At 38.9% G+C, this 24,743-nt stretch overlaps 1 protein-coding gene across 1 annotated transcript in view; it reads right to left on the bottom strand.

Annotated features, from left to right (window-relative positions):
* The window catches only part of rims4 (regulating synaptic membrane exocytosis 4), a 52,133-nt gene extending 29,099 nt beyond the window's left edge, over positions 1-23,034 (bottom strand). Inside the window, exon 1 of the mRNA XM_006783016.2 lies at positions 21,778-23,034. Coding sequence (XP_006783079.1) covers positions 21,778-21,874 — 97 coding nt within the window. The 5' untranslated portion in view covers positions 21,875-23,034. The remainder of the gene's footprint in view (positions 1-21,777) is intronic.
* Between the last annotated feature and the right edge of the window lie 1,709 nt (positions 23,035-24,743).

Below are 24,743 nucleotides of genomic sequence, written 5' to 3'. Positions count from 1 at the left end.
CACCAGCATTATGAATCATTAATGTATCTAAAGTACTTAAGAAAACTGTTTTTTTAAAAATCACTTCATGATTCACAACTTAGGAGACACTGCCAAATATAATCTTGGCAGTGTGGTCAAATTTTCTATGTACAGCTACAGACAACATCTCTCCAACTTTCCAAACAGCATCACAAATACATCCCCTTCTAGCACAGTGGGGTGTTGTCATGTCAAAGCCCTGTCAGTGTTACTGCCATAGAGTGAACTGTAGCATCATATAACTTCCCTCTTTTCTCAGGAAGGACTTTTTTTTCCCTTTATAAAGTTTAAAAACTGAACTTCACACACTTCTGAGGCAGTGTTTGCCTCCTGTGCCGTGCTGAGAGATTGTGATGTATCCATTTGCTCACCCACCCTTCTGTACTTCCACAGTGAGTTTGCCTCTCTAGGCCACATTTTGTGTGTGTGTGTTTGGGGGGGGATGAATTTTAACTTGACCTAATTTCTCACATAGGGAAGAAGAAGCAGAGATCTAAAACTGCTATTGGGAATACTTTATAGAAGTCCTCCTCCTAAATTGTACCGTACATATTATAGCCAATTTAAAAGCAGACTCCCTGCTTATTTTAGTTCTGCAGATGATTTTTTTTTAGCAATTATCTATATGTAATTTGTCAATCAGGTTATTGTTTCCATTCTTCATAGCATGACATATGCAAAAATGTGTTAATGCATACTTTGTTGGAAAAGGGACAGTCATCGCTGCATGTCTGAACCTCTGTGGATGAATCAGTGGTTAAATGAAACTAAATGGATGTACAGCAATATCCAGTGAGTGAAATTACTTTGTCACCAGTAGACTATTCATTACAGAAAGAGATGATTTGGCATAAGGTGCCTGTCAGATTGAGAGGATTCTGGGAGGCTGAGAGAGTTGCATTTATTTAAAAAATGACTTTCCTGGTAGCGGTACTACAGACGATGACGAGCGATGACTAAGGCTGGAGATGAAAAAGAAGCTGCCTTTTCAAAGCTTTGGCACCACATATGATGGGCAAAGCAGAACACTGAACGCCGGAAGAAGGAGTCAGCGCTAATTACTTTATTGGTAGATAAGCATTTTTTAACCTTCCTAGAAATTGAGGGTTTTGCTGAGTGTGCTATACTATTTTTGAACACTGGGGAGTACTGTCACAGTCTTATGTGTTTGGCCAGGAGATACCCCAGTTTGAATGCCTTGCTCAAAGATATTAGGATAGATTAACCGACAAACAATGTTTCAGACTGATTGTAGTATCAGGATAGTTTTGCTCAGCTGCAGGGGTTCATTGGCACAGCTGCTGCCCGTGAGTTAATCAGTTTCTTCTCATTTAAGCAGTAGTGTGATAGCACCTGGGTCCCTTGTACACATGCCTCTACCAGAGTGATTGGTGCTCCCTGTTTACAGGCTATCTAACCTAACACCGAGATACATGACTGTTTGGTAAGATGGTCTTTGTACAGTTAGTGTATGTGCATAAAAAAGTAAAGCTGCCTCACTAACACACGATTGTGTTTGTCGTTAGAGGACACTCGCAGTAACAGTCTTGTTACAATAGTTTACACATGAAACGGAACAAGATGGAGTGATAAAGTGGTAGCCACCACTCATCTCACTTTAAACGAGGATGTGACTGAGGCCAAAGATTATCTGACATCAAACTAGACATCCATGACCATGGACCATAGACCATGCATGTAGTCACAGCTGAGAGGTATTTAATTAGTATGAACAGGCACTACTAATTAAGTCTACTTTTGTTTTAGCATATATACTGTATATTTAAATCAATACTGTATACAACAAGAGCTCTCAGAGAGCACTAATTGGTAATATGGAAATCCATATGGCCAAGAGATTTTAAGATCTATTCACGCAGAGTGGTTTTGTGAAACTTTATGATGTCATTGTGACTTTGTAGGGCATCATATTGGAAACATAAAAAGTGCATTTTGCAGTTCTCACCAAGCCCTCTAATATGACATATTACTTGATATGGTTTCTTTAAAAAAAAATTCAATGTCATCGTTGACCTTGAGTGCTAACAATGTTAGTCAAGGTCAAATGCTTAGCCAAACTAGGTACTCATGTTCCCCGAGGCCTAGTATATTGCTGTGAAGTTTGAAGACGCTCCATGAAAAACTGTGGGTAATATAACATTTTTACAGATTTTTAGATTTGATGTGACCTTTACCCGATTTTCAAGAAGATTAAATCAGCTCAAATATATATATATCATATATTGGTACCATCACACAAAACCTGAAAATTATATATTGAAAACTGTGCACACTAGACTGCTAACAAACTCCTTTCAGGGGGAGAAATATAGGTGCAGTTAAGGAGAATGAAATCAAAGCTTTCTCTTCTATGTACATGCCTTATCTGTTATCTCCTCTCAGGTGAAATGAAATGTCCCTGTGACCTGTGAAAAAGTTATTGATGAGCTGCCAATATTCTGATTAACCCTTTATATTGATTGAAAATCTCAGTTACAAAAATCTTCATTAGTCATTGGTTCATTAGTGAACTCGCTGCACTCTGGTTGACCTCCTCCTCCTCCAACATGATGAAAAACCATATCGTTTTTGCAAGACTTGCCAAATACATGTTTGGTCATTTATGAGCTGCCAAAATTGCTAATCTATGGATTCTACAAGATTTACAGTGGTACACTTTGGCACCAAAAAATCAGCAATAAATTGTTTTGTGTTAATTTTTACTTAACCAGGAGATTTTTTTTCTATTTTTTTCCAATAATGTCCTGTGCCTCTAGGTTATGTAAGCTACAGGGTGTAATCATCTGTATCAGACTTGGTCTAGCACATCTCCCAGCATCCAGTTACTGTATCTTTTTTTCTTGTGTTCTTAAATCACTTTTAATGAGTGCCCAACACTTATGGCTACGAGCAAACCTCAAGCCGTGCTTTTTAGAAATAAGTTGGCATTTGTCATTAGCCGTTAAATGTGACAATATTGTGAAACAGGTCAGGCCATCTTGGTAAGTTATTCTGTCTCATGTACAGTACACACTTCTCAAGTGGTTTTGCTACTGTAAACAGAGTTAAACCAAAGGAGCTGCCTGGGTAAGGCAATCAGAAGCAGGAAATATTCTCACATCGGCAGCTTCAGAAATCACATGGGCATTGTACTAGTTAGCATTTTCACTAGTGAAGAATTCTTTTAAGCTTTAAACTCAGTCATGATTCACTACTCATTCACTTGCTCATGTATATTTATGCAGCTTGTTGTTCCATGAACTGTGCATGCATTTCAAAGGAAGCTGAAAATTTGAAGTTCTATACTATTGTGCATAAGAAAACAGTAGGGACAGTGTCAAATACCATTTAATGTCTACACTAAATTTTTATATTGGCATGCACAAAGTAGTACCAAACTCAGTGTATGTTGTATTTAATAAAGGAAAGCACTGACTTTTAATTAAGGGGATTATTACGAAGTTATAGTGTCACGTAATCAACAAAGTAATACAATTCATCCTGTCATGAGCAATTTGATTGTATTTGTTGTTAAGATCTTCTAATGTGGGCGAATGTCATATACTACAAACACTTAATAATAATAATAGTGGATTGCATTTATATAGCGCTTTTCAGGGCCCTCAAAGCACTGTACAATTCCACCATTCATTCACTCTCACATTCATACACTGGTAGAGGCAAGCTACAGTTTTTTTTGCAAGCTACAGTTGTAGCCACAGCTGCCCTGGGGCAGACTGACAGAAGCGAGGCTGCCATATCGCGCCATCGGCCCCTCTGGCCATCACCAGTAGGCGGTAGGTGAAGTGTCTTGCCCAAGGACACAACGACCGAGACTCGAACTGCCAACTCTTTGAGCCACGATCGTGCACTCAAAACGCTTTATATAACATGCCTCATTGAATCATTCATACCAGAACTTTTTTCTATGCTTTTTCTACCCAAGTGCTTCAGGTCTAACATTCACACACATTCCAGAAAGAAACTTGGCGTTCAGTAGGTTGCCCAAGGATACTTTGGCATGCAGACTGGAGCAGCCAGGGATCGAACCATCTACCAGTGTATAACCTGCTCTACCTCCTGAGCTACAGCCAGCCCAAGTCCCTTTGTAAGACCAGCTAAACACTCACTGGATAAAAATACTAACAGAACCTCATTGAATCATTTCTTTCCATCCCTGTGGCTACTGAGAAAAAGTGCTCAGTCTAGTGACATCAAGGAAGATATGAGGACACTGACGTCAGCATACGTATGCATTATTTACATGAATACCACTTCCACACAAATCTAAGATTCTCATTGCTCTGATTTGAACATACTGGATGACTGTTTCTCATCTATAAGACATTTATTGTGTTAGAAGAACAAGCGATGTTATATTCAGCAAAAGGCTAGTTATTTTCCAATAGAAAGACAAAGAGAGACAGGAAGAAAAAATAATGTAAAGAGGCAGGGCCTCTTGGAAGAAGAAAAATATCTGTCAAGATGGTGAGTTACAAAAGAGAAGAAGCCCAAATTAAAAAGAACAAGACAGAGTTTGAGTGGCAGGATCAAGAGCGACAGAAAAGATAGAGATAAAATGAAGGGTTGGCAGCATCGATGAAATGTGATAATGAAAGGGAGAAAAAAAGAAAGATGATTTATTTCTGCTCCTCCATACTGTAAGTACTCTGCCACTGAAGCAATTTAACAAAGTGATAAACAGCTTTCCAGAGAATTACACAACTTATATTTATCCTCGTTGTCTGACAGACCCCACTTAACTCTTTTTTTTTTACTCTTTGATACAAGCCAAAGCAGCAAAAGGAAGTTTATAAGACACTCACATGATAGAAAAGAAATGTAAAATGCTCAGTTTTTAATTATTTTTTACAATTTTATGTAATGCAAAGCATGTTTGATCACCATTAGAACTTTATTTATTTCAATATTTACATAATTTTGTGTAAAATGCAAAGAACGGCAGAGTTTGTTATTTTATGAAATCCCTATGGTGGTAAAAAGATTCATCCATTCATTTTTGTCTGCTCTTACAGTTCAGGGTCATTGGGGGTGGAGCCTATGCCAGCTATGATAAGGTGAGAGTTTATCATAAAATATGTTTTTTTTTTAATTACAGTTCTGTTGTTTTTACAAAACAAGTCCTATGAATGAAAACAAGTCCTATCCATTGGCCCCTTAATGCAGTGAGGTCAACCTGTACCCTTACTGGGAAAACAGCTTCAAAGTATAATATTTCCACCCCCACGTTTGACTGTGGAGGTAGATAGTATTCACTTAATCCAAACACTGCTGGTTGAGTTAATGCCAAAGAGTTTGATTTTGATTTTATGTGACCACAGAACTTTATCCCAAACCATCTCTGTATTATTTGTCTGTACATGTTCCCTATGCTTGCAAGCATAGGGGACCTTGGGCGCCATCACCGGTGTAGTGTGTTACCAATGGTGACACACTACACACGAACAAGGCTCCTCCTGTGTAGTTTTGGGCTGATCCACAACCCCTTCTCATAATCATCCTCACCCCATGAGGCAAGATCTTGCATAGAGCTCCAGACTTAGAGCAGTTGATGGTCATTTCTTCCACAGTTCTTCCATTTCCAAATAAGATAAGATAAGATAAGAAATATTCGCACCAACAGTTGTCACGTTCTCACTAAGCTCCTTGCTGATGGCCTCGTAGCCCATTTAAGCCTTGTATAGGTCTATAATTTTGTTTCTGACATCATTTGACTTTGGTTGTGCCCATGGTGGTGGAGAGGTTGGACTGGAAGAAACTGATTCTGTGGACAGGTGTGCTTCATACACATGGTAAATGGACTGGTTCACACGCATTCATGCTCCAATGGATGCATTGGAGAGCAACTTGGAGTTAGTGTCTTGCCAAGGATATTTGGCATGCAGACTGGAGCAGACAGGTATCGAACCACCAACCTTCTGATTAGTAGGTGACCTGCTCCACCACCCAAGACTTCAGGAGGATCAGGAGGATCTGTAATTTATTGACTGATTAATTGCAATCTGTGTGCCATGTGGGCACAGACTGGCTTCTTGCCCACTGGAGCCAGAATTCAAATACTTATTTCACTCAATTGCAGGCAAATAAATTTATAACTATTTACGTTTTGGGTTTTTCATTGTTTTTTTATTTTAAAAAAATGCTTTGTCCTATCAGCGTTTTTTCATCTAGTACATCTGTTTTGACTTTAAACTGATACTTTTTTTTTTTTTTTTTTAACTGATTAAAAAGAAAAAAATCTTGCAGTTTACTACATGCAAAACTTTGCAGTCTTGTAGCCACTGTACTAGTGGCTGCATGTTAACATCAGCATCCCAACATCTTCTGACTGTTATTCTAATGATTAGCAGTTTAAAGATTTTTGACTTGCAAAGTTACCATAAGGCAAAACATGCAGTAAGTACCATTGGAGTTTAGTGTATTAGCATCCCAGCATTTGCTAATTGGTAGAAAAGTGGATGTTCAGTGCTAAAGACTGTACTGGACCTGAGGTACAGTACAATGCAGAACAATACATGTGCAGAAACCAAAAAATATTGTCCTCATTAAGATAAAAAGTTTAAAAGACAACTTTTTAAGTTTAAAAAACTGATTAGTTTTAGGTAATCAAACAAGTCCCTGTACAATCTGAAAAGGAAGCATAATAAAGTCTGATATGGTGTAGGATTATCTTATCAGACTAGTGTCTGAACCAGTATAACATTTCTATCCAGCACATTATCAGTGATAATATAATATCTTGATCAAATCAATGGCAGTGCAAGAACCATTTTTCTACTTACAAGCGATGACTGGACAGTTTTCTTGTGTTGCTGCAGGGAGAATAAATCACTTTAAGGAGCACCAATTTTGTTGGTCCTTTCAATGAAATACATTTAACATGATTTTGGCTAGTTCTTTGATAAAGGACTCACATGTGCACACAAAAAGCCCTTGTGTAAGCACTCACTCTCACATCCACACAAGAGAGTCCTCTAACCTCTATTACAGCTGGCACTATGGTGATTTGTTCCTGCCAAGGTCTATATTAGAACCGCAGGGCAGTGAAGAGGAATAACTGGTTCAGAATGGAAGCAGAGGCTCCAACAAGCACTTTTTTTAAAAGCAAAAAAATGCCTGAGCAAGGACTTTTGAAAATGGACTCTGAAGAATCAAGTATAACAATGAAATTAGAAAGAAATGGTCCAAAGTTGAGTTAGATCTACAATAGAATTATTTTATACGGACACTAGAGGTCATTTTTAAAGAAACCTTCTCCAAAATATTATAAAGTATTTTACACATCATAACTTAGAGTTGATCTGAAAAAGCACATTTCCTTTTTAAAAGTAGTAACGATCCCAAAACTTATTTTCAAAGTATATTTTCTTGTACCAGCTAATCCAAGCTCACTCTGATATTCTAACAGCTGTTACAGTTTTAAAATTTCATAACGCCAGATGACAAATTGTCTTGTTTTTAATGGATTATTGATAATCTACTGTGTGCACCACTGGTTTGTCTAAAAATAAAAAAGGACCCAGTAATTAAGGATCTATAGAAAAAGACAGGTTGCACATGTTATCATAAAACAAAAAGCCTAACATCTGTGTTACTTTCTTTTCTTTAGTTAGTCCTCTATCACAGTAAAATGAATTATCTTTCAACATTTTGACAGAAATGTGGATAAAAAAGAATTGTGGATACTTTTTGTTCTAATAAACTAGCGTAACATCACTACAGAAGTCTTCGTGTCCTTAAGGTGCTGTTGGAGAGTATATTCTTGGTGGTAAACTGATTCTCGGGGGATTGTAAATGGCGATTAATAGATGTTAAAATATAATTAATTAATTTTGAAATTAATGCTTTCAATTATATGAAAAGAGACCACAAATCCCCAGAGCTGCAAACAGAATTTGGAACACTACTGAGAAAATATCCATGAGTATATCTTTATACAGTGATGGACTATTTTCTACTCACAAAATCTCTCCCAATGAGAGGACATCATATTAGATTCAGTGCGTGTTACATACATCTTTACAGCAACTCCTAATATTCATTACAGAAACATGTTCCATAGAAAATTCAGAGCCAGTGAACATCTTTACACTCAGTTACTTAGTGTAGATGCAACACTTCTGCAAGAACAGAGACAAAAAGCGTTGGATAATCTGAGCTTAGTTGATCCAATAATAGCATCAGATAATTTTCTAAGCTTTTCAATATGTAGCTTGATTTTATTAGCATTATGATACCAAACAAACAATTGTAAATGTTACTGCTAAAATTCTGAGACATCAGTAGGTGGAGCATGTGTCTATCTTCATGCAGTTTCATGAAAAGGGCTCTTTCGCGAGCATTTTAAATTTAAGAAATTTGAGTAAAACTAAATGAAAGCGGTGGCTGTGATATATTTTCTCTTAAGTGTTCACAAATTAAAGCATCAGAAGGGGGAGGTCATGAGGAGGGGAGGTGGGGTGGTTGTGCTGCTAGCTGTAGCCTTAATTTAAATTTATCAGATACGAGAGTGGCAATAAATCTCATCTAGCACTCAAATAAGAACATTTGCCAAATGTTATGGTCCTGACCACTGCCACCCACCCATCTGCTTAACCTCTTCTGTGTTTTCATGATATGTAGATCCTGCTGTGCAGTCCTTGAACCATGATTGGACCCAAGTGCCAATTAGTCTGCTTCCAGGATTCATTCGACCCTGATTGGAAAGGCAACCCGTCCAGCTCACCAATCAGCAAACTCACCTTGTTGCTGACATCTAATTTAAGGGAAGCACTCATTCGGGCAGTGCTGTGATATAATGTGAGCAGCCTGCTTCTGAGTCTCCTGTAGTTCACTGTTTATTCGTCTTTACTGTGCAGATTCTGTTTTGTAGTAATTTGAAGTGAGTTAACTCTATGCAGATGTAGTTCAAAGCTGTTTAACTGGTTGTTTTTCTAAAGAGTTTCTACCTGGAAACTGGGCCAAGCTTGGCTTAGACTGAAGTTTTGAAACTGAAGTGTTGTGCTTGTATTTTAGATCATATCTAGAATAATGTACTTTTTGTTTTTGTTTTCCTTTTGTTGAATCATTGAATCATATTACTGCCAATTTATTATGATTTCAGGACCCTTGTTTTTACTTTTGCAGTTTTGTCTCTTCTTTTTAGTAGCCATTACTGTTTTATTGTTCTTCGCTTTACAGTGTTATGTTCGCTTTAGCCGAGCTAAGAAAGGACAAGGACTGAAACCTTTTCTATGAGGACAGAAAAAGTGCTCAAAATTTTCTCAAAAATTATGAATTTTCAGATATCAATTGTTGTCCTCCCTTAAAACGCTGCTTAAGTGTATACATAAGAGCTGTTTTATTTGCCAGAAAAAGGACATAGTGTAAAATATATTTTGCTGACACATTTAATGTATGTGTCTTCCAAAAATCTCTTTGGAAATATAATAATAACACAGAAAACACAACAAAATACAGCTGTAGTGAAAAAAAATACAGATGTTGGACTAATTTAGTTTCTAATTCAAATTCAGTTTAATTTATATATCGCCAAATCATAACAACAGTCATGTCATTGTGCTTTATTGTGAGGTAGACACCCTACAATAATAAGTAAGCAAGCACTTGGCAAAGGTGGAAAGGAAAAACCCCTTTTTAACAGGAAGAAACCTCTGACAAAACCAGGCTCATTTGCTGTAACCAGTTAGGGGTAAGGGAGGGAAACAAGGGTATGGGAAATCAAGATTTCCACTCACTTACTAAGATGCTTTAAAATAATAAATCTGTCATGAATTCCTTTTCTTTTTCTACAATATATTGAATTATTTGAGTGAGAGGTTTTATTTAGACCCAGAATTGGTCTAAGCACTGACTGTGGTGTCTGCAACATCTTGCAAAAATGATGTTCTAGCAACAAAAATAAAATCCAAGTTGCTATAACTCATAGCTAGATTTGACAGCACGGAAGATGGGCATAATGTCAGAAAACAGAGAGGTGAAGAGTCAGGTCACTGCACAGGAAGAAAAGACTGACAAAAGAGGAAAAGGAGCAGGGAAAAATTATGACAGGTGAGAGCAGGAGGTGAAGGAGACAGCAGAAAATTAGAGGCAATGATGGCTGAAAAGAGGTGAGGGAAGACAATGAAAAATGACGATAAAAGAGAAGAACGAAAGGAAGAAGAGTCCAAAAACAAATTGGACAAAGGGGGAAACTATGAAGTACTGCAGAAATATTTCTATTTAACTCATTAAAGGTTCTAGTAATCACAGCAGTTTACCAGAAGCCTGAGCAGGAAGTGGTGATTTTAACCTGTCATGAGAGACAATGGGAGGTGGCTGTAAAAGCTCGTCGGATCAACACATTCAAATTGCCTCTGGGTGGCTTCATGTCATTACCACACAAAGCACGGCTGTTAACAGGCTGTGGCATTAAGAATGAAATCTCACTCTCATTCATTATGTAACGGTATGTTTGGAGAGGAATCGCAGAGGCTGTCTCGTCTGGCTTTGTCTTCACTTGAAACCCACGTCAACTTGACTTCCTGCTCTCAGGCTGTCACAATGCAGCCTGTCAAGACAGTCAGGCATCATTCAGACCTTCATTTCATTTCTGTACACGTCTTACGTACTTTTTTTTTCTACCTTTCCCTAATTCTTTGGCTTTCTTGTTATTTTTACTCCTTTCTTGGATCCCTGCATCTCGTCCTAGTGTCTGAGTCCTGCTCCTATTTGGAACTACGTCAGTCTGAAATCTGAAGGGGTATTTAAAAGGAGATCAGTTATTTTAAGCACCCCCAGTGAGTTAGTTGCCAGTGTAAATGGTGTCTGGAAAGCACAAATTCTACAATAGGGTCCAGCATAGCAATCGATTTATTTCTTCAATTATCTAGTATCACTGAAAACAAGAAAGCTTCAGAGTGCCAGATGGTTCTAGCTCGCTGTCAGCAAGTAATCCATTCATTTGCAGGCCTGCTACACCAAGAGAATGCTTTTTGCAATAAATATAAGCCGCAATATCTGATAGCTAGTCGCTCATGTTTTATTAGAACCTCATGAGTTGCTGCCTGCTTTAAAGGTCAGCTGCATTCACATCACATTTGCCTAACATACTGCTGAATGAGGAATCGGGCAGCTGTTTAAACTACATTTTATGCAACAATTCGCAAAATGCATGCAAATACAGAGCTGCTCTTGGCCAGATGCACTGATATGATAAAACTCAACAAAAATCTTTTACATTTCTACACAACTAAGTTTCCATTTACACTTGGGATCATTTTAATCGCTGGGTGAATTAAATTAAAAGATTTTTTATTTTCGTGGGATTTTTCACAAAGGTTGAACTGTGCAGGTGGAAAACTTAGTAGTAGCAGGACACATTTTCAGTGAACCCATTGCTAGCAAATTCAGTATCAACACTATGCATCTGCACACGTAATAAATGCTTGACTTGATCTGAGCTTGTGCTTATGTCACACAGCTTCACTCCCTTGTGGATCAGGATTTTTTTTTTTTTTTTTTGGGGGGGGGGGGGGGGGGGGTATATTTGGATTGAATATGAGTGCTTTTGGAGTCCATTAAAACACAAAATAACAAACAAAAAATGTTTTTGTTTTTGAATGGATGTTGGTTTCTGTTTGGATCTACACAACCAGACAATACTGCCAGTAACACAACATAAGGAAGCAAGAAGGACACACAAAGGATCCTTAAGGTGGAATCTTTTACAACAAAAATGACTCTTTCCCAGACCTGCGCAGTAAGTAAGCTGGTAAATGGCTGAAATGGGAAACCTTAGCCAATAATGCAACACATACGCACAGTAGAGGGCTCTGTTCTGTGGTGGGTGGCATAGCTATTTGTTATTATAGTAAAGATGGTGGTGTGTGCTTTTTCTTTTATTTTGAGCTGTAGGAAAAAACTTACCATCCTTTTTAAGATTTCTTTTGCCTTTTTTATTAAATATTCAATTTTTTTTTTTTCACTCAGACGGAGCTGGTGATCCGAGGTCCCCTTTACTGCCCAAATAATTACTCTTAGGCATTTCATTAATGTCTTTCAAGCAGTAACAATCGTCTCTAAAAGGACCTTGCCATTTCCTTGATTTTCTGTGAATAAACACACGCCATTTTGCTTTGTGTTCAATCTGAATAAGGCTTCAAAGAAATTCAAACTGTCTTCTACAAAGCAGTGAGCGACATTCGGCACAGAGAATTTGCCAACATTAGATCGTCGTCTCCTCGCAGCTCTTTCATTCCCATTGGTGTGAAAAGAGACGAGCTGCTGGTTTGTTAAAGAGGATGTCATATTGCATTATAATCTCCGGGTAAGAAATTCATCAAACCTTCCCCTGCCATGTGGCGCTGCTGACGTGCTTTTGTACCCCGTGGAGAGAAACACTGTGTTAAAGCAACAACTCGATCGCTGTTCCCGCATCAGACTAAAACACACCTAAGAACACACTCCCTGCTGCCATATTGCTCAGTATAACAAATGAACACCTGCAGCCTTTACCTCCCTCCCTCCAGCCCCTCCTCCTCCTCCTCGCCCTCCCTATAGAATAGACCTCCTTTCCTGGCAGTCCATTTTTTTTACTCTTGACTTTTCTGGGTCGTCTCTCTAGCTTAGAAGCACACCAGAGACCTCTCTGCTTTTTCCGTCCTTCTCCTCAGTTCTTCCGCTACTAATTCATATCTTTGGCATCTTTCTTTCAGTTATTTTCATAAAGAACACTACTGCACAGACTTTGCCTTATTTTGACTTATATTTTGCTCTTTTCCTTAATCTCTTCACTGCCTTCTCTTCATACACTTGGCCTCTGGGTGACTTGACAGCAGAATTGAAGAAGAAAACGAGTTGTTATTCAATGAAGGGGAGCAGGGGAAGGAGGAAAAGAAAAAACAAGAGATGCAAGAAGAAAGAGAGCATGAAAGATTTAACTTCTTTTTAAAGCAAGAAGGGAAAGGAGACCTATTGTGCTATTGTACTTTTTTTCAGTCTTACCTTCTTCGTCCCTCCTCATGCTCTTCTTTTCACCTTTACCACTTTTGTCCTATTCCTCCGTATCTATCGCCAGCTGATGTTTGACTGATATCCTCTTTCTTCATGTCATTTTTCCATCCTGCTTCTTTTCTTTACTCGCTCCACTTATGCTCATCATACATAAGTCCCAACTCCCTTCCTCTCAATTTCCCTTCATGTCATTCTGCTCACTCTCTCTCTCCTGATTTGCAGAAGGCTAATGTCCCAGATCCTCCTTTTAGAAGTGACATCTCGTCTAGCTGCTTTATGAAGCCATAATACCTGATGCACATTCGTACTTCACACACACACACACACACACATTTAACACTTTCATTTCTAACTAAAAGGTAGTTCTTTTAATGTTTCTATAGGAAATCTGGATTCTGCAGTTTAAATAAATAGACACTAACACGTGTCCTCGCAGAGGAGCAGTCCAACTGTAAACCTGTACATAATCCTGTTAATCTTCAGATTTCATCCTAAATTAGCTAATTAAGGGATAAAATCACCACTTTGGAAGATTTTCCTAATTTCCTTCTCCTTATGAGAACATTTTGTTCCCACAAGCAAAGAATTACTGCAGCACACACACTCACACAAAGAAATATAAAGTCAATTAATCTCCCAGTACAGCAGCACCAGGAGCGCCTGTTCTGTTTCTGTTTCTATTAGAGTTTTTTTTTCTCTATCTGATTAATGGCAGGATTAGAATGAACGAGAACAAGTCTGAGAGGGAAAAAAAGTGTTCTCCCTAAAACACTTAAACATTATTGTTTTCATTTGTATTCTACATTCAAAAAAAGAGAGAACTTGTCTCTGCTGGTTGTATTTTTTGTGCACGGCATTTTTTTTTTAAAACCAGACAAAAAAAAGTCCTAGTCTTATTTACTACTTAAAGTACTTGCAGCTGTTAATTTGACAAGCAGAGCTAGTACAATGAAATTTGCAGGATCAATCAGGGGCTGAACAACACAACAGTGTAGAGAACACAATAACATGCAATTTAAAATAAGATACAATGGCTCAACTTGGGGAATGGCAAAATACAATACAGTAGCACACAATGTATTATAGAATAAGAAAAACATGCAATAGCACCAGACTAGTGATCTATAGTAACTCATAGGTTGTCTCTTATTGCTGATAAAGTGATACAGTGCCAATTTTTGATTCAGTGATACATTGTATGACAGTGTGTGTGTTTAATAAAGTGTTTAGCATATCGCCAGCGAGACTTCACAGTTTAACACATTTTTGGTTTGCAAAAGCTAGATGTAGCGTTTTAGGTAGATGAATATGCAAGGGACAAGTCTGTTGTTACCAGAATATAGCTGGTTTCCTTTTTTAGTCTGAGCAGTACTGAGCAGACTTTGGTGGCCTACAGATAGACAGTCCACATGGAAAACAAAAGATGGATTGCATGTGCCAGGATCTTAAAACTACTGACTATTGTCTGTGTGTCTAATTTTATGTTTATCTTCATAAACTCAGACTGGCAGAGGAATAAAAAGTCTTGTTCTCTGATATCGGCTGGCTCTCAAAAGAGGCAACTTTAAAAAAAAAAAAAAAAAAAAAAAGCTTTTTGAATTTTAGACTCACTGTACATGGAGGCTAACTCTGAAAATCTTGTGTATTGTTGTATATTAAACAAGCCAACAGAAAGCAAATATATAAAGTAGATCACTCAGAAACACCAGCCACAGCTATGGATATTTAAATGATGTTTACTTTATACAGATGATTTCTAAAAATCCACAAATGTAATTTAAATAATTTACTGACAATAAGACTAATATTACTTACAATTTAAGGACATTACATTGATTTTTTTTACTGATTGTGTTTCTCTGTATCTTTCACACATTACCAGTGTGCGTCTCTGGGTTTTGGACCCTGTCCCGTGCTGATGGATAGGATGTTGTGTTATATGAGATCATATTTGCAACTGACACCAATGAAAGCTTGTTGGAAAATAAATAAATAAATAAGCTCAGACACATGACTCATCCAATAAAGTAAGGATATGAGGCTTTCCATTTCAATTCAACCTTCTCACAAGTTTTTTAGGCTTAATTGTTCAGCTTTTTGCATGAAGCCTTTTTCATGGAATAATATCGAGTGCTGCTATGAATGCCTTTACTTTTACTTTCCAGTGATGATACTTATCCCGCTTATGGTAGACACTTAGGTGCAGTTTTGTAGGAAGATTTGACAAAAAACATATCATAGAAGAGGCACAACAATTAGTTTCTCCATCCACTGAAGGGGGAATCAGCTCAGAATAAAATGCAGCAACGCATACTGAGAAGCTTTCATTAATTACATTGCTGAATTGGAGCATTTCTCACTATGTTATCACTCTCTTCACTTTCATTTAAAAAGCACAGCTGAGTGCAACAAGAAGACATTCGGCAGCAAAATGTGTAAAGTCAGAACCAGAAGGAGAAAATAAGAAAGTGGCATTTGCACTTTACGGCATAAAGTTACTTCTGGAATGAACTCCATTACTGTGACTACTGTGACATCACTGACCCCTGGGACGTTGGTTCAAACAGATGATAGGGGGAAAAAATGCATGCACTGATGACTGGCTTTCATATTTTACATTAACGTAATCCTGGAGAATCATCTCAGCTGTCAGTCTGTCACCTAAATGGTGAAACCTGACACCTGAATTGCTAACAACATATGCATGGCCTACATAGGGCTGTGTGTCATCAGCTGGGGCATGTACTGTAAGCATGAGTTCATTTATTGTTGTTTATTTTTTAACTATCAGGGAGTACATAAACTCTATTTACATGAATCAAAGCTCATTTCCCACTTATTTGGTCAATTAAAAGGCTGACAAATAAGGATCAGTCGTCTTTTTTTTTACCAACCTACAACTGTTCTGCTTTTCCCAATTATGTGGTGGCTGTTTCATTTTAACGGGGACCTATTATTATGGAGTTGAAAATAATCCTTATTTATCTTATACTGGGTTGTAGTGTGGCCCCTGAGTTGGTTTGCCAGTCTGGAGGTGCTTTAGCTCATTTCCTGTTAAGACCACTTTCTTTTAAAGCTGTTTTTTCTCCTGACTAAGCAGAAAAAAATGTCTCAAACAGAACATTTAGAAAAGTGTGAATCCAGGGATCACTTGTACATACCCTGAGCTCAGTACTTAAACCTTCCCCATGTTTACACCGCCATTTTATCAGTATATTGTATATGTCCGTCTTCTATTTGTTCAGCTACTCCTGTTAGGGGTTTGCACAGCGTGTCTTCATCTCACCTCTTCACACCTTCCATTTCTCTCAGAATCCTCCTCTGTCACACCAACCCTCCAAATGTCCTTCTCAGTGGTTGTCCTATTCTCCTGCCTAGCAGCTCCATATTCAACATCCTTTGTGCAACATATCCACCATTCCTCCTCTGCACAGGTCCAAGTCAATGTGCCCTAGACTTGCCCCTCTAAAATATGCTCATTTCTAATCCTGTCCATTCTTATCAGTCACAAGAAAAATCTCCAGCTGTGCCTCCTGTCTTTCTGTTAATGCCACCATCTCCAAACTGTAAGTCATAGCAGGTCTCACTACCATCTTGTAAATTTCCCGGTTACTCCTGCTGCGATCCTTCTGGAACAAATCACTCCTGATACTCATCTCTACCCTTGTCACCCTGTCTACACTCTCTTTTTCACCTCTCTTGTGCACTGTCTACTGCTTTAAGTGGTGACCTCCAGGTATTTAAAGGCAGTCACCCTTACTACCTGTTTTCCTTTCAGCTTCACTGCTACATCTGTCTCCCTCTCACTCATACACATATTCTGTCTTGCCTTATTCACCTTTACTCCTCTTCTCTTGAGTGCATACCTCCACTTTTCCAGGCTCTCTTTCACCTTCTCCCTACTCTCACTGCAGATCACACTGTGATCCTAGTCCACAGAAACTCCTACTTGACCTCATTTATCAACCTGTCCATCAACACTGCAAACAGGAAGATGCTCAGAGCCACTCCCAAATGTAATCCCACCCCTCCCTCCTCTGACCCATCTGTCACTCCTACTACACACACCTCACCACTGTCTCACTGTCCTCATGACCTGCTACAGCCTCATATACTTATCTGTAATTCCTGACTTCCTCATAAAATGCCACTCTTCCTCTCATAGTACCTTATCATATGCGTTTTGTAGATCCACAAAGACACGGTGTAACTCCACCTGACCTTCTGCATATTTCTCTATCAACATTCTCAAAGCAAACATCCTTATCAGTGCTCTTTCCTGGCATGAAGCCATGCTGCTGCCCACTGATTGTCACCTTAATCATGTGATGTAATTTTGAGGTTTCCATATTGTGTCACCTCTATTTGACAGTAAAAGGTAAATATTATATCTGTCGTATGTAATACTTATTCAGAGCTCAATCTAATCCCAATATAATAAATTACATTTTTAATATTACACACAGGATAAACATTACTGACCAAATACAGAGTGCAAATGTACTGCTTTTGCTGTTTTATGTTGTGTTTCACTTCTGTTCAGCTTTAGTCCTCTGTTAAAGTGCAAACTGTTCCAAAACAAGGCAGCGGTGTGCTGTCAGTGACCAAGCTAAGCAAACAAACAAGCAGGACACAGGTCAATTTGCAGAAGTGTTAAGAAATGCTTCCATGAACAAAATGCTGTATATCAGAGAATACAATGCCTGAAGGTTTAAGCACAATACGATCTATGTGTTGTGAAATGAGAAATCAAAGATAAAATCTCCAATATAAACCCACACATACTAGTAACCTGCACAGTTTTGCATACCTATAAGGTATACACTGAGGAACCAAAGGTAAGTGTCTAAATTTCAGCCACAACCTAGTGTTTTAGCTATAAAACGCACTCAAGCCAAGCAATTTCTTCTCCTCATCTGACCGTCAAAACAAGTAGTTGTGACGGCTTCTAAAATCCTACAATTGCTTTTAGCAGTTCTTTTAAAGTAAATTTAAATCCAGCACAGCAGTGAGATGTACCCTTGCAGATAGGGCTACTGTCTTGCCTTACTTCTACTTTTTCACCTGTTTTTTCTTATTGTTGTTAGAACAGTACCCTCCTTCCTGTGCTGTCAGAGAAGCATATTTGAATTGAGCTGAAATGAAGCGAGAGAGAGGACAAATGAAACAAAGAGAGCAAGGGAAGGGGAAAAAGGAAGGGGAAGGGAAACAAGAAGTCAAGCGATTAAAAGGCAATTTAAGGTGGAAAGACAGAGCTAACCTGCAAACAGGATTTCAAAACTGCAGAGTGAAAATGGCTCAGGGAGGGAGTGAAGGCTTGAGAGAGTGTGTGTGAGAGAGAATGAGACAGAAAACGGGAGAGAGAGAATTAACCTGCAATCAGGCCTCTATTTAGCTGCAGTCAGCCACAATCAGCAGCCATATTAGCATTTAATTAGATGGAGAGCCACAAACCACGGCCTGTCGCTTCGCTCTGATTGCCTCACACACTGCTTTCATGTTCCTGTGTGTGCGCGCTTGTGTCTTGAGACTTACCTGTGTATTTGCTCATACAGCATACCTACGATCACAAATGCCTGTACATATAAATTTGTTTGTCTAGACATAGGAATACGTCTATTTGTCAATGCATGACTGCTCATAGAAGAGCGTGCTTGTGCTGCTAAGAGACTGAGCTTTCCCGTGCAGCGCTTACAATCTGAAATGACTGCATGAGTATTAGTTTTGATTCATCGTGAATACCATTCTACATGTACAATGAGATTGTGGGTGCTCCACACTAACTGTGCCTGAATAAAATATAAAAAGTAGACAGCAGGAATAAATAACAAACAGGAGAAATATAAACAATCAAGAGGAATATATACAAAAATAGGAGAAAGACAGATATTAGAGAACAAAAAATTGTTGCAAAGTTCTTAAAAGTAGTGCAAAGAAAAGACTTGGTCTGAATAGAGTCTCTATGTCAGAGGCCTGAGTCATGGGGTTACTCATACCATGGCTCAGATTGGTGAGGTGGGTGGGATGTGGGGGGATAATGTTTGTCTGAATGCCCCAGGGGAAGAACCTGTTTGTGATCCTGGAGGTGTGGGACCTGATTGACCAGAGGGCAGCTGGTCAAACGGGTGGTGGGCGGGGTGTAAGGTTTCACCTGTGATTTTGGCGCTGGTTTTCCTGACACACAAGGATTTGGCTATGGCCTCATGAGGTGGCAGAGGGCAGCCAATTATTTTTTTTGGGTGGTGTTAGTTACCCTCTGCGTAGCCTTCCTGTTCTCAGTTGTGGCCCCTGCGCACCAAACACCCAGTCAGCAGGAGAGCACGATCTCCACTGAGGAGGGGAAGAAGGCCAGCAGCAGCTTCCGGTCCAGGTTATTCTTCCTCAGCACACGGAGGAAGTACAGCCACTGCTGGTCCTTCACCAGGGTGTTGGTGTTGTGGGTCCAGGTGAAGTCAACAGAGATGATCACACTAATGTGTGTGTGTCTGTGTGCTCTTGAGCAGGCACAGGTGTAAGCGATGTGCACAATATTTCTAAAAACAGTCCTCTAAGCGCTGGTTTGGTTAGACACAGCTGCTGCATGTGTTGGTTTGAAAATGGCTATGATTTACTATGTAAATAATTATAACAGGTGGTCTCAGCCAGTAATGGCTCATGTTCCAACTATTCCAATACTATGCAGACTGCTGCCGTTTGGGCCTTTTATCTCTCCTGTATGATTTAGAAATGTCTGTGACACAAGAGCAGCATTTACACTTTTAAATTCACAGTTAAAATGTTCTTAAGGATGAACATTTTATACACATCTCTGTATATGGGCCAGCCTGTTATTTGATCTCACAGCTTTTAGATCTATGGCTATCTCTGCAATGTGTAGGTTTCCGCAATAACAATAAAAAGCACTTCTGCATGTGTGTGGACAACATTAATAAGAGTTTGTCATAAAATGTAACTCTAAAAGGAGTTATATTGCTTTTAGAGTTATATTTTAACAAATAGACCAAGTCTTCAAAACACATAAATAATGTAAGACTTGTTTTAATTTTGATCTTCTGTGTTTTAAGAATGATTTGCACCAAACCTGTGTAGATTTTCAAAATCATTTGGCAATATATACTGTATGAACATATGGGCTACATTTTAACATGACTTTTCTTAATAGTGTGGTAAAAACGTGCATTATAACCAAACAAAGTTAATTTCATAAAGGTAATCAAGTCAATCAAACAGCCACTACAAGTGGATTGTAAGGAAGGTGTTTGTGTGTTTCTCACTGTTGTTTTATGTTAACTGTGTGGGATTTTTTTTTTTCAATTACAATGATATATTATTTATTATTTTTTTTATACATGAACATTGTGTTCCCCATTTACATTCTTTATACCAAAAATAAAAACCCTGGTGAAGCCAATTTACCAGGATTGGTATATATATATATATATATATATATATATATATATATATATATATATATATATATACACACTGATATCTTTATATGGATTAAAAGCACTTTTTCCCTTTATGTCAACTCGTTTCCACATATGTTGTTACCCTTGATAAGATGCATGGTTTCCTTTGGAAAGACAGTCATAAAGCGGTTTATCCACCAAAGCTCATTGTCCTCCAATGTTACTTAACAAACAAACAAAAGGAAACAGAAAAAAAATGCATACTCTGCCAAATAATCCAGTATGAATTGGGCTCTAGAAAAGATACAAGTAATGCAGTTTTCTAGGCAGGATTAATACGACAGTGAATCAGAGGTTACGTAGTTTGCAATAATACCAGTTCAGGAGCAAAATACATTACATCATCTAATGCATCCAGTTTGAGGAATTACTTTATCCTACCAGCAATCTCATCAATGAAAGTGGATATAAGTGTGCATAGGCTTTGCTGTCTTTCTCCCTCTGCATAGTTGCAATGACAATCTGAACAATGAGAACCTGACAATGAAACCACAGAGGCATGAACGTGCAGTATATGTGGTATACAACACAATGCAACACATGATATACCAGAGAGCCACCCTCAGTCATAGACACACATAAAGAGATGTAATGTCGATATCACTGGTAAAGATTTTCACTTCTTTTTATGCACTTAACATATCTGCTCTCTAAAGTGTTAGAATAGTAGAAAATGCACATTATCCACCCACAGTTCTGCCAAAAGTCCAACACGCTAATACCAGCTTACTCTCATACCTGACAGAATACTTAAACTGACAATGACAACCAAAGCCACAAGAGTCTCTGCAGACATGACATATCCATATTTATAACTTTAGCGCCTCTAGTGGGGCAGATATAGACAGACAGTCTCAGAGCATGATTGCTTTTATTTTTAGTTGTTGTTCACTTTGTTTCAGTAAAATATTGATAGGTAATAGTTCCTATTAAAGTAATACATTATTGCCTTTGTGGTTGCAGTGCTCGGCACTGCTCTCTTAAATGTGTGGTGTTTTTAAATGACCTCCATCCACTATAAAAAATGACTGATAAAATATTGAAAATTAAAAACTAAAAAAAAAAGGAAGAAACTACCTATTAGGTTTTAGATCAATGAACCCATGCTGAAAGGAGATTGTCCTTCAAGTTCTGGCAGGTTTTACATAACTCACTGCCTAACAGACACAAATAATGTATCTTGGAGGCCTGTGTTTTATGAATTAATCCATCAGTCATGTTGATGTCCTGTGCAGGTTTGCGCATATGTGTGTGTTTCATTACCACTTACCTCCATCATCCTCATCAAAGGAGTTCATGCAGGGGAAGTAGATAGCGAGGGCCTCAAAGGACGCTGACAGGCTAATGCGGCTCTGCGACCTCTCCATGTAGAGGCCCGTCGTCGGGCCCGGGTCGGCCGGCTTTGCCAAGCGCGGCTGGGCATTTTTCACGCGGAGTACGGCTCGCGGCGTCTTGGATGGTTGTCAGCTGCCCCCCACGGCAGATCCACTTCACTCCAAAAAGAACAGTTAAATGAGAGCCCCAAGGCACTCACACCGACTTGAATCGGTGCAGAAAGTTACTTGCACTGACTGGTGGCACAAGTTGACATGAAAGAAAGTTTTTGCTGTTCGTCTTTCTCTGTATGTGAAATTAAAGTCCCCTGGTGCAAAAACATCATAGAAATCTGAAATGTGGAAAGATATACGTCAAGGTTGCTCACTTTTGATCAGGTAAATAGTTTCAAAGAATAATTATGGATCTATCTGTGACCGTGTGCTCCAGGATTAGGTCTCTCTTTTCCTGTCATCTCTCCTCTAGTTATTGGCTTCTGGTTTGTTGATCCTCATGTGCATTGTCCTTTTCATGTCTCTCATGTCGTCAGAAGTCAAAATGAGAGTCAGGTGGAACTACTGACGGCACCCGATCTCACCTGCACCGTTAAAACGAGATCTTGCTCTTTGATTCACAGCAAAACTCCCTAAACTCTGCACTCTGCATGCCAGTCTGACGTCCTCCTGTTTGTGCATTCAAAGCTCGAATTTCTTCCTTAGATCCCGGTGTAGAAAGGAAGATGTGGATGTGAGGAGACACTGATGGTGGAGGTGGTGCTGACGCCCAGCAACGTGTTGCTTTACGACTGAATCAAAGCTTTTGGTTCCTGTCGCTCAGCACTGTTAATTCCTTCCTCTTTGTACAGAGCAAAAGCATTTCTTTCAGACAGAGAAACTGACCACGAGATGCCAGGAGCTGTTCCCAGTCTGCTTCATTTCCAAGCCCAGAACATCAGTTGTAGCAGCAATTGCAAGTGAGGGCAATCTGTTGCTTCTGCTCTGCTTTCAATTGTATTACAATTGATGTTCTGCCGTAAATGTTCTTAATTGTTTTCTGTCAGCATTTGTCGACTTCGTCCTCCTCCGTCAGTCCTGTGCCGCTCTGATGCCGTGCCGATGCTCCACTGACTGTCTGCTCCAGAGACGGGAGAGGACACAGAGAGAGAGAGTAAAAGAGATGTGTGAGCGAAAGAGAGAGAGAGACTGCACTGTTAAACAGCTTGTGTCTGACTGGACTCATTCACTGGCAAGCTGCATGGAGAGGGAGATGGAGCGGGGGGAATTGGAGGGGGAGGGCGGATGGATGAGAGGGGAAAGCAGAAACGGGGGGGAGAGACAGAGAGCAAGAAGGCAGGAAAAAGGCGGTGGGAGAGGGGACAGAGTGCAGACTGTTGCCTGCAGCCCAACCAATCAAAATGTGGATGAGGGAATATGGGTGTGGCTTGGGGATTGTCGAGGAGATGTAGGGCAGTACAAGTGCACATCGTCTCTCACTCGTTCTCCTTATGTTTCAGTAATCATTAACCTTTTTTTGGGGGGGGAAATATCACAAATGCACCAATAAAAGAAGCCAGCAGTCACTTTTACAATGGTAAAAAAATACATCTTTCTTTAATTTCCATACTGAAAGATGAAGCTGAGGTAGGATATTATTTAGGATCTCAACCCTCCTAAAGTAATCCACAAAAACACAGCTTCAAAATGGGTCAGTGGTTGTACTTTTACTTTCCCTTAGTGTTTTCATATCCGGAGAAACCCTGAGGCATTGCTATCTAACCAGCTGGACACACTAATAAGATTTAATTAAGCTTAATATGGATGTTGCTTTCAATCTATTGATCAAAAACATAATTTAGAAAAAATATATAAATATAATGTTTAATGCGCACTGTGGTCTAAAAAAAAAAGATGCAACTATGAAAACTGCTGTTTATGGTATTTCTTGGAAATTAATTTGATGTTAAAGAAGTTGTAAACTGTGGCACATAAAATAGCAAATGACTGCCCTGTTTTTTATTTACACTCAGCACAACTGACCGGACTTATGGTATTTCAGTAAGAGTTTTTTTGATATCCCAGTTTTCATTAGTTACTGTGACTAACTTGTCATGAAGAAGCTGACTATGCAACACTTTCAACCTCTGGGGATCACTTTCAATCACAAGACAATTGCATAGGTCAATTATTGGGAGGCAACCTGTCTCCAAAAAAATCGCGATTCAGGACTCACAGCAATCACTCTCACCCAAGGTTTGGCTATAATTGCTAATGCTAATAATTGCTCATTTATAAACACAGACAGATTCCCAGATTTGCATCAGAAGGCAACAGCTTGCAGTCTTCACTGATTTATCAGTTATTAGCTTATTATCACATATGGATTGCAGGATTGAATTGATGAGCAACTTGACTCCATTCGATCACAAACAGGCCACACTGAGAGGAAACTGATCCCATCTTATAGCCGTTTTACTGCATCTCGAGACACCAAAGTTGTTTTGAAGACAGCAACTTACTATGTCAAAGCAATTATTTCAAAGACAATGACAATGAACTGCACTGCAATAGTCACAAAAATGTGGTCATAGTGCAGTCTCCGTCTCTAACCACTGTTTTGCCCGAGTGTGACTGTACCATATATGCCTGACCCTAACCATATAATTTTTTATAACCTCAACTGAACCACATAGTTTTATTACCGAAACCTAATCAAACAGGTTGGGTTTTTGTTTTTTGGTTTTTTGATACAGGTGCCCAAACCTAAATGTGTAGCAGTGGCGTTTTCATAAAGTAAGCCAGACAGATCATAGAACAGATGGGTATTCTGTTACGTATTTTGACAGTCTCCTGCATGTTGATGAACTCTGCCTGGATATCTTCATCATTCTGCAATGCTTCCTGGCTCGAGAATTGTTGAAAATGA

This window comes from Neolamprologus brichardi, chromosome 5 (genome assembly GCF_056152115.1).
Source record: "Neolamprologus brichardi isolate AB-2024 chromosome 5, ASM5615211v1, whole genome shotgun sequence".
Taxonomy (NCBI): domain Eukaryota; kingdom Metazoa; phylum Chordata; class Actinopteri; order Cichliformes; family Cichlidae; genus Neolamprologus; species Neolamprologus brichardi.
This window is presented reverse-complemented; position numbering and strand designations above follow the sequence as displayed.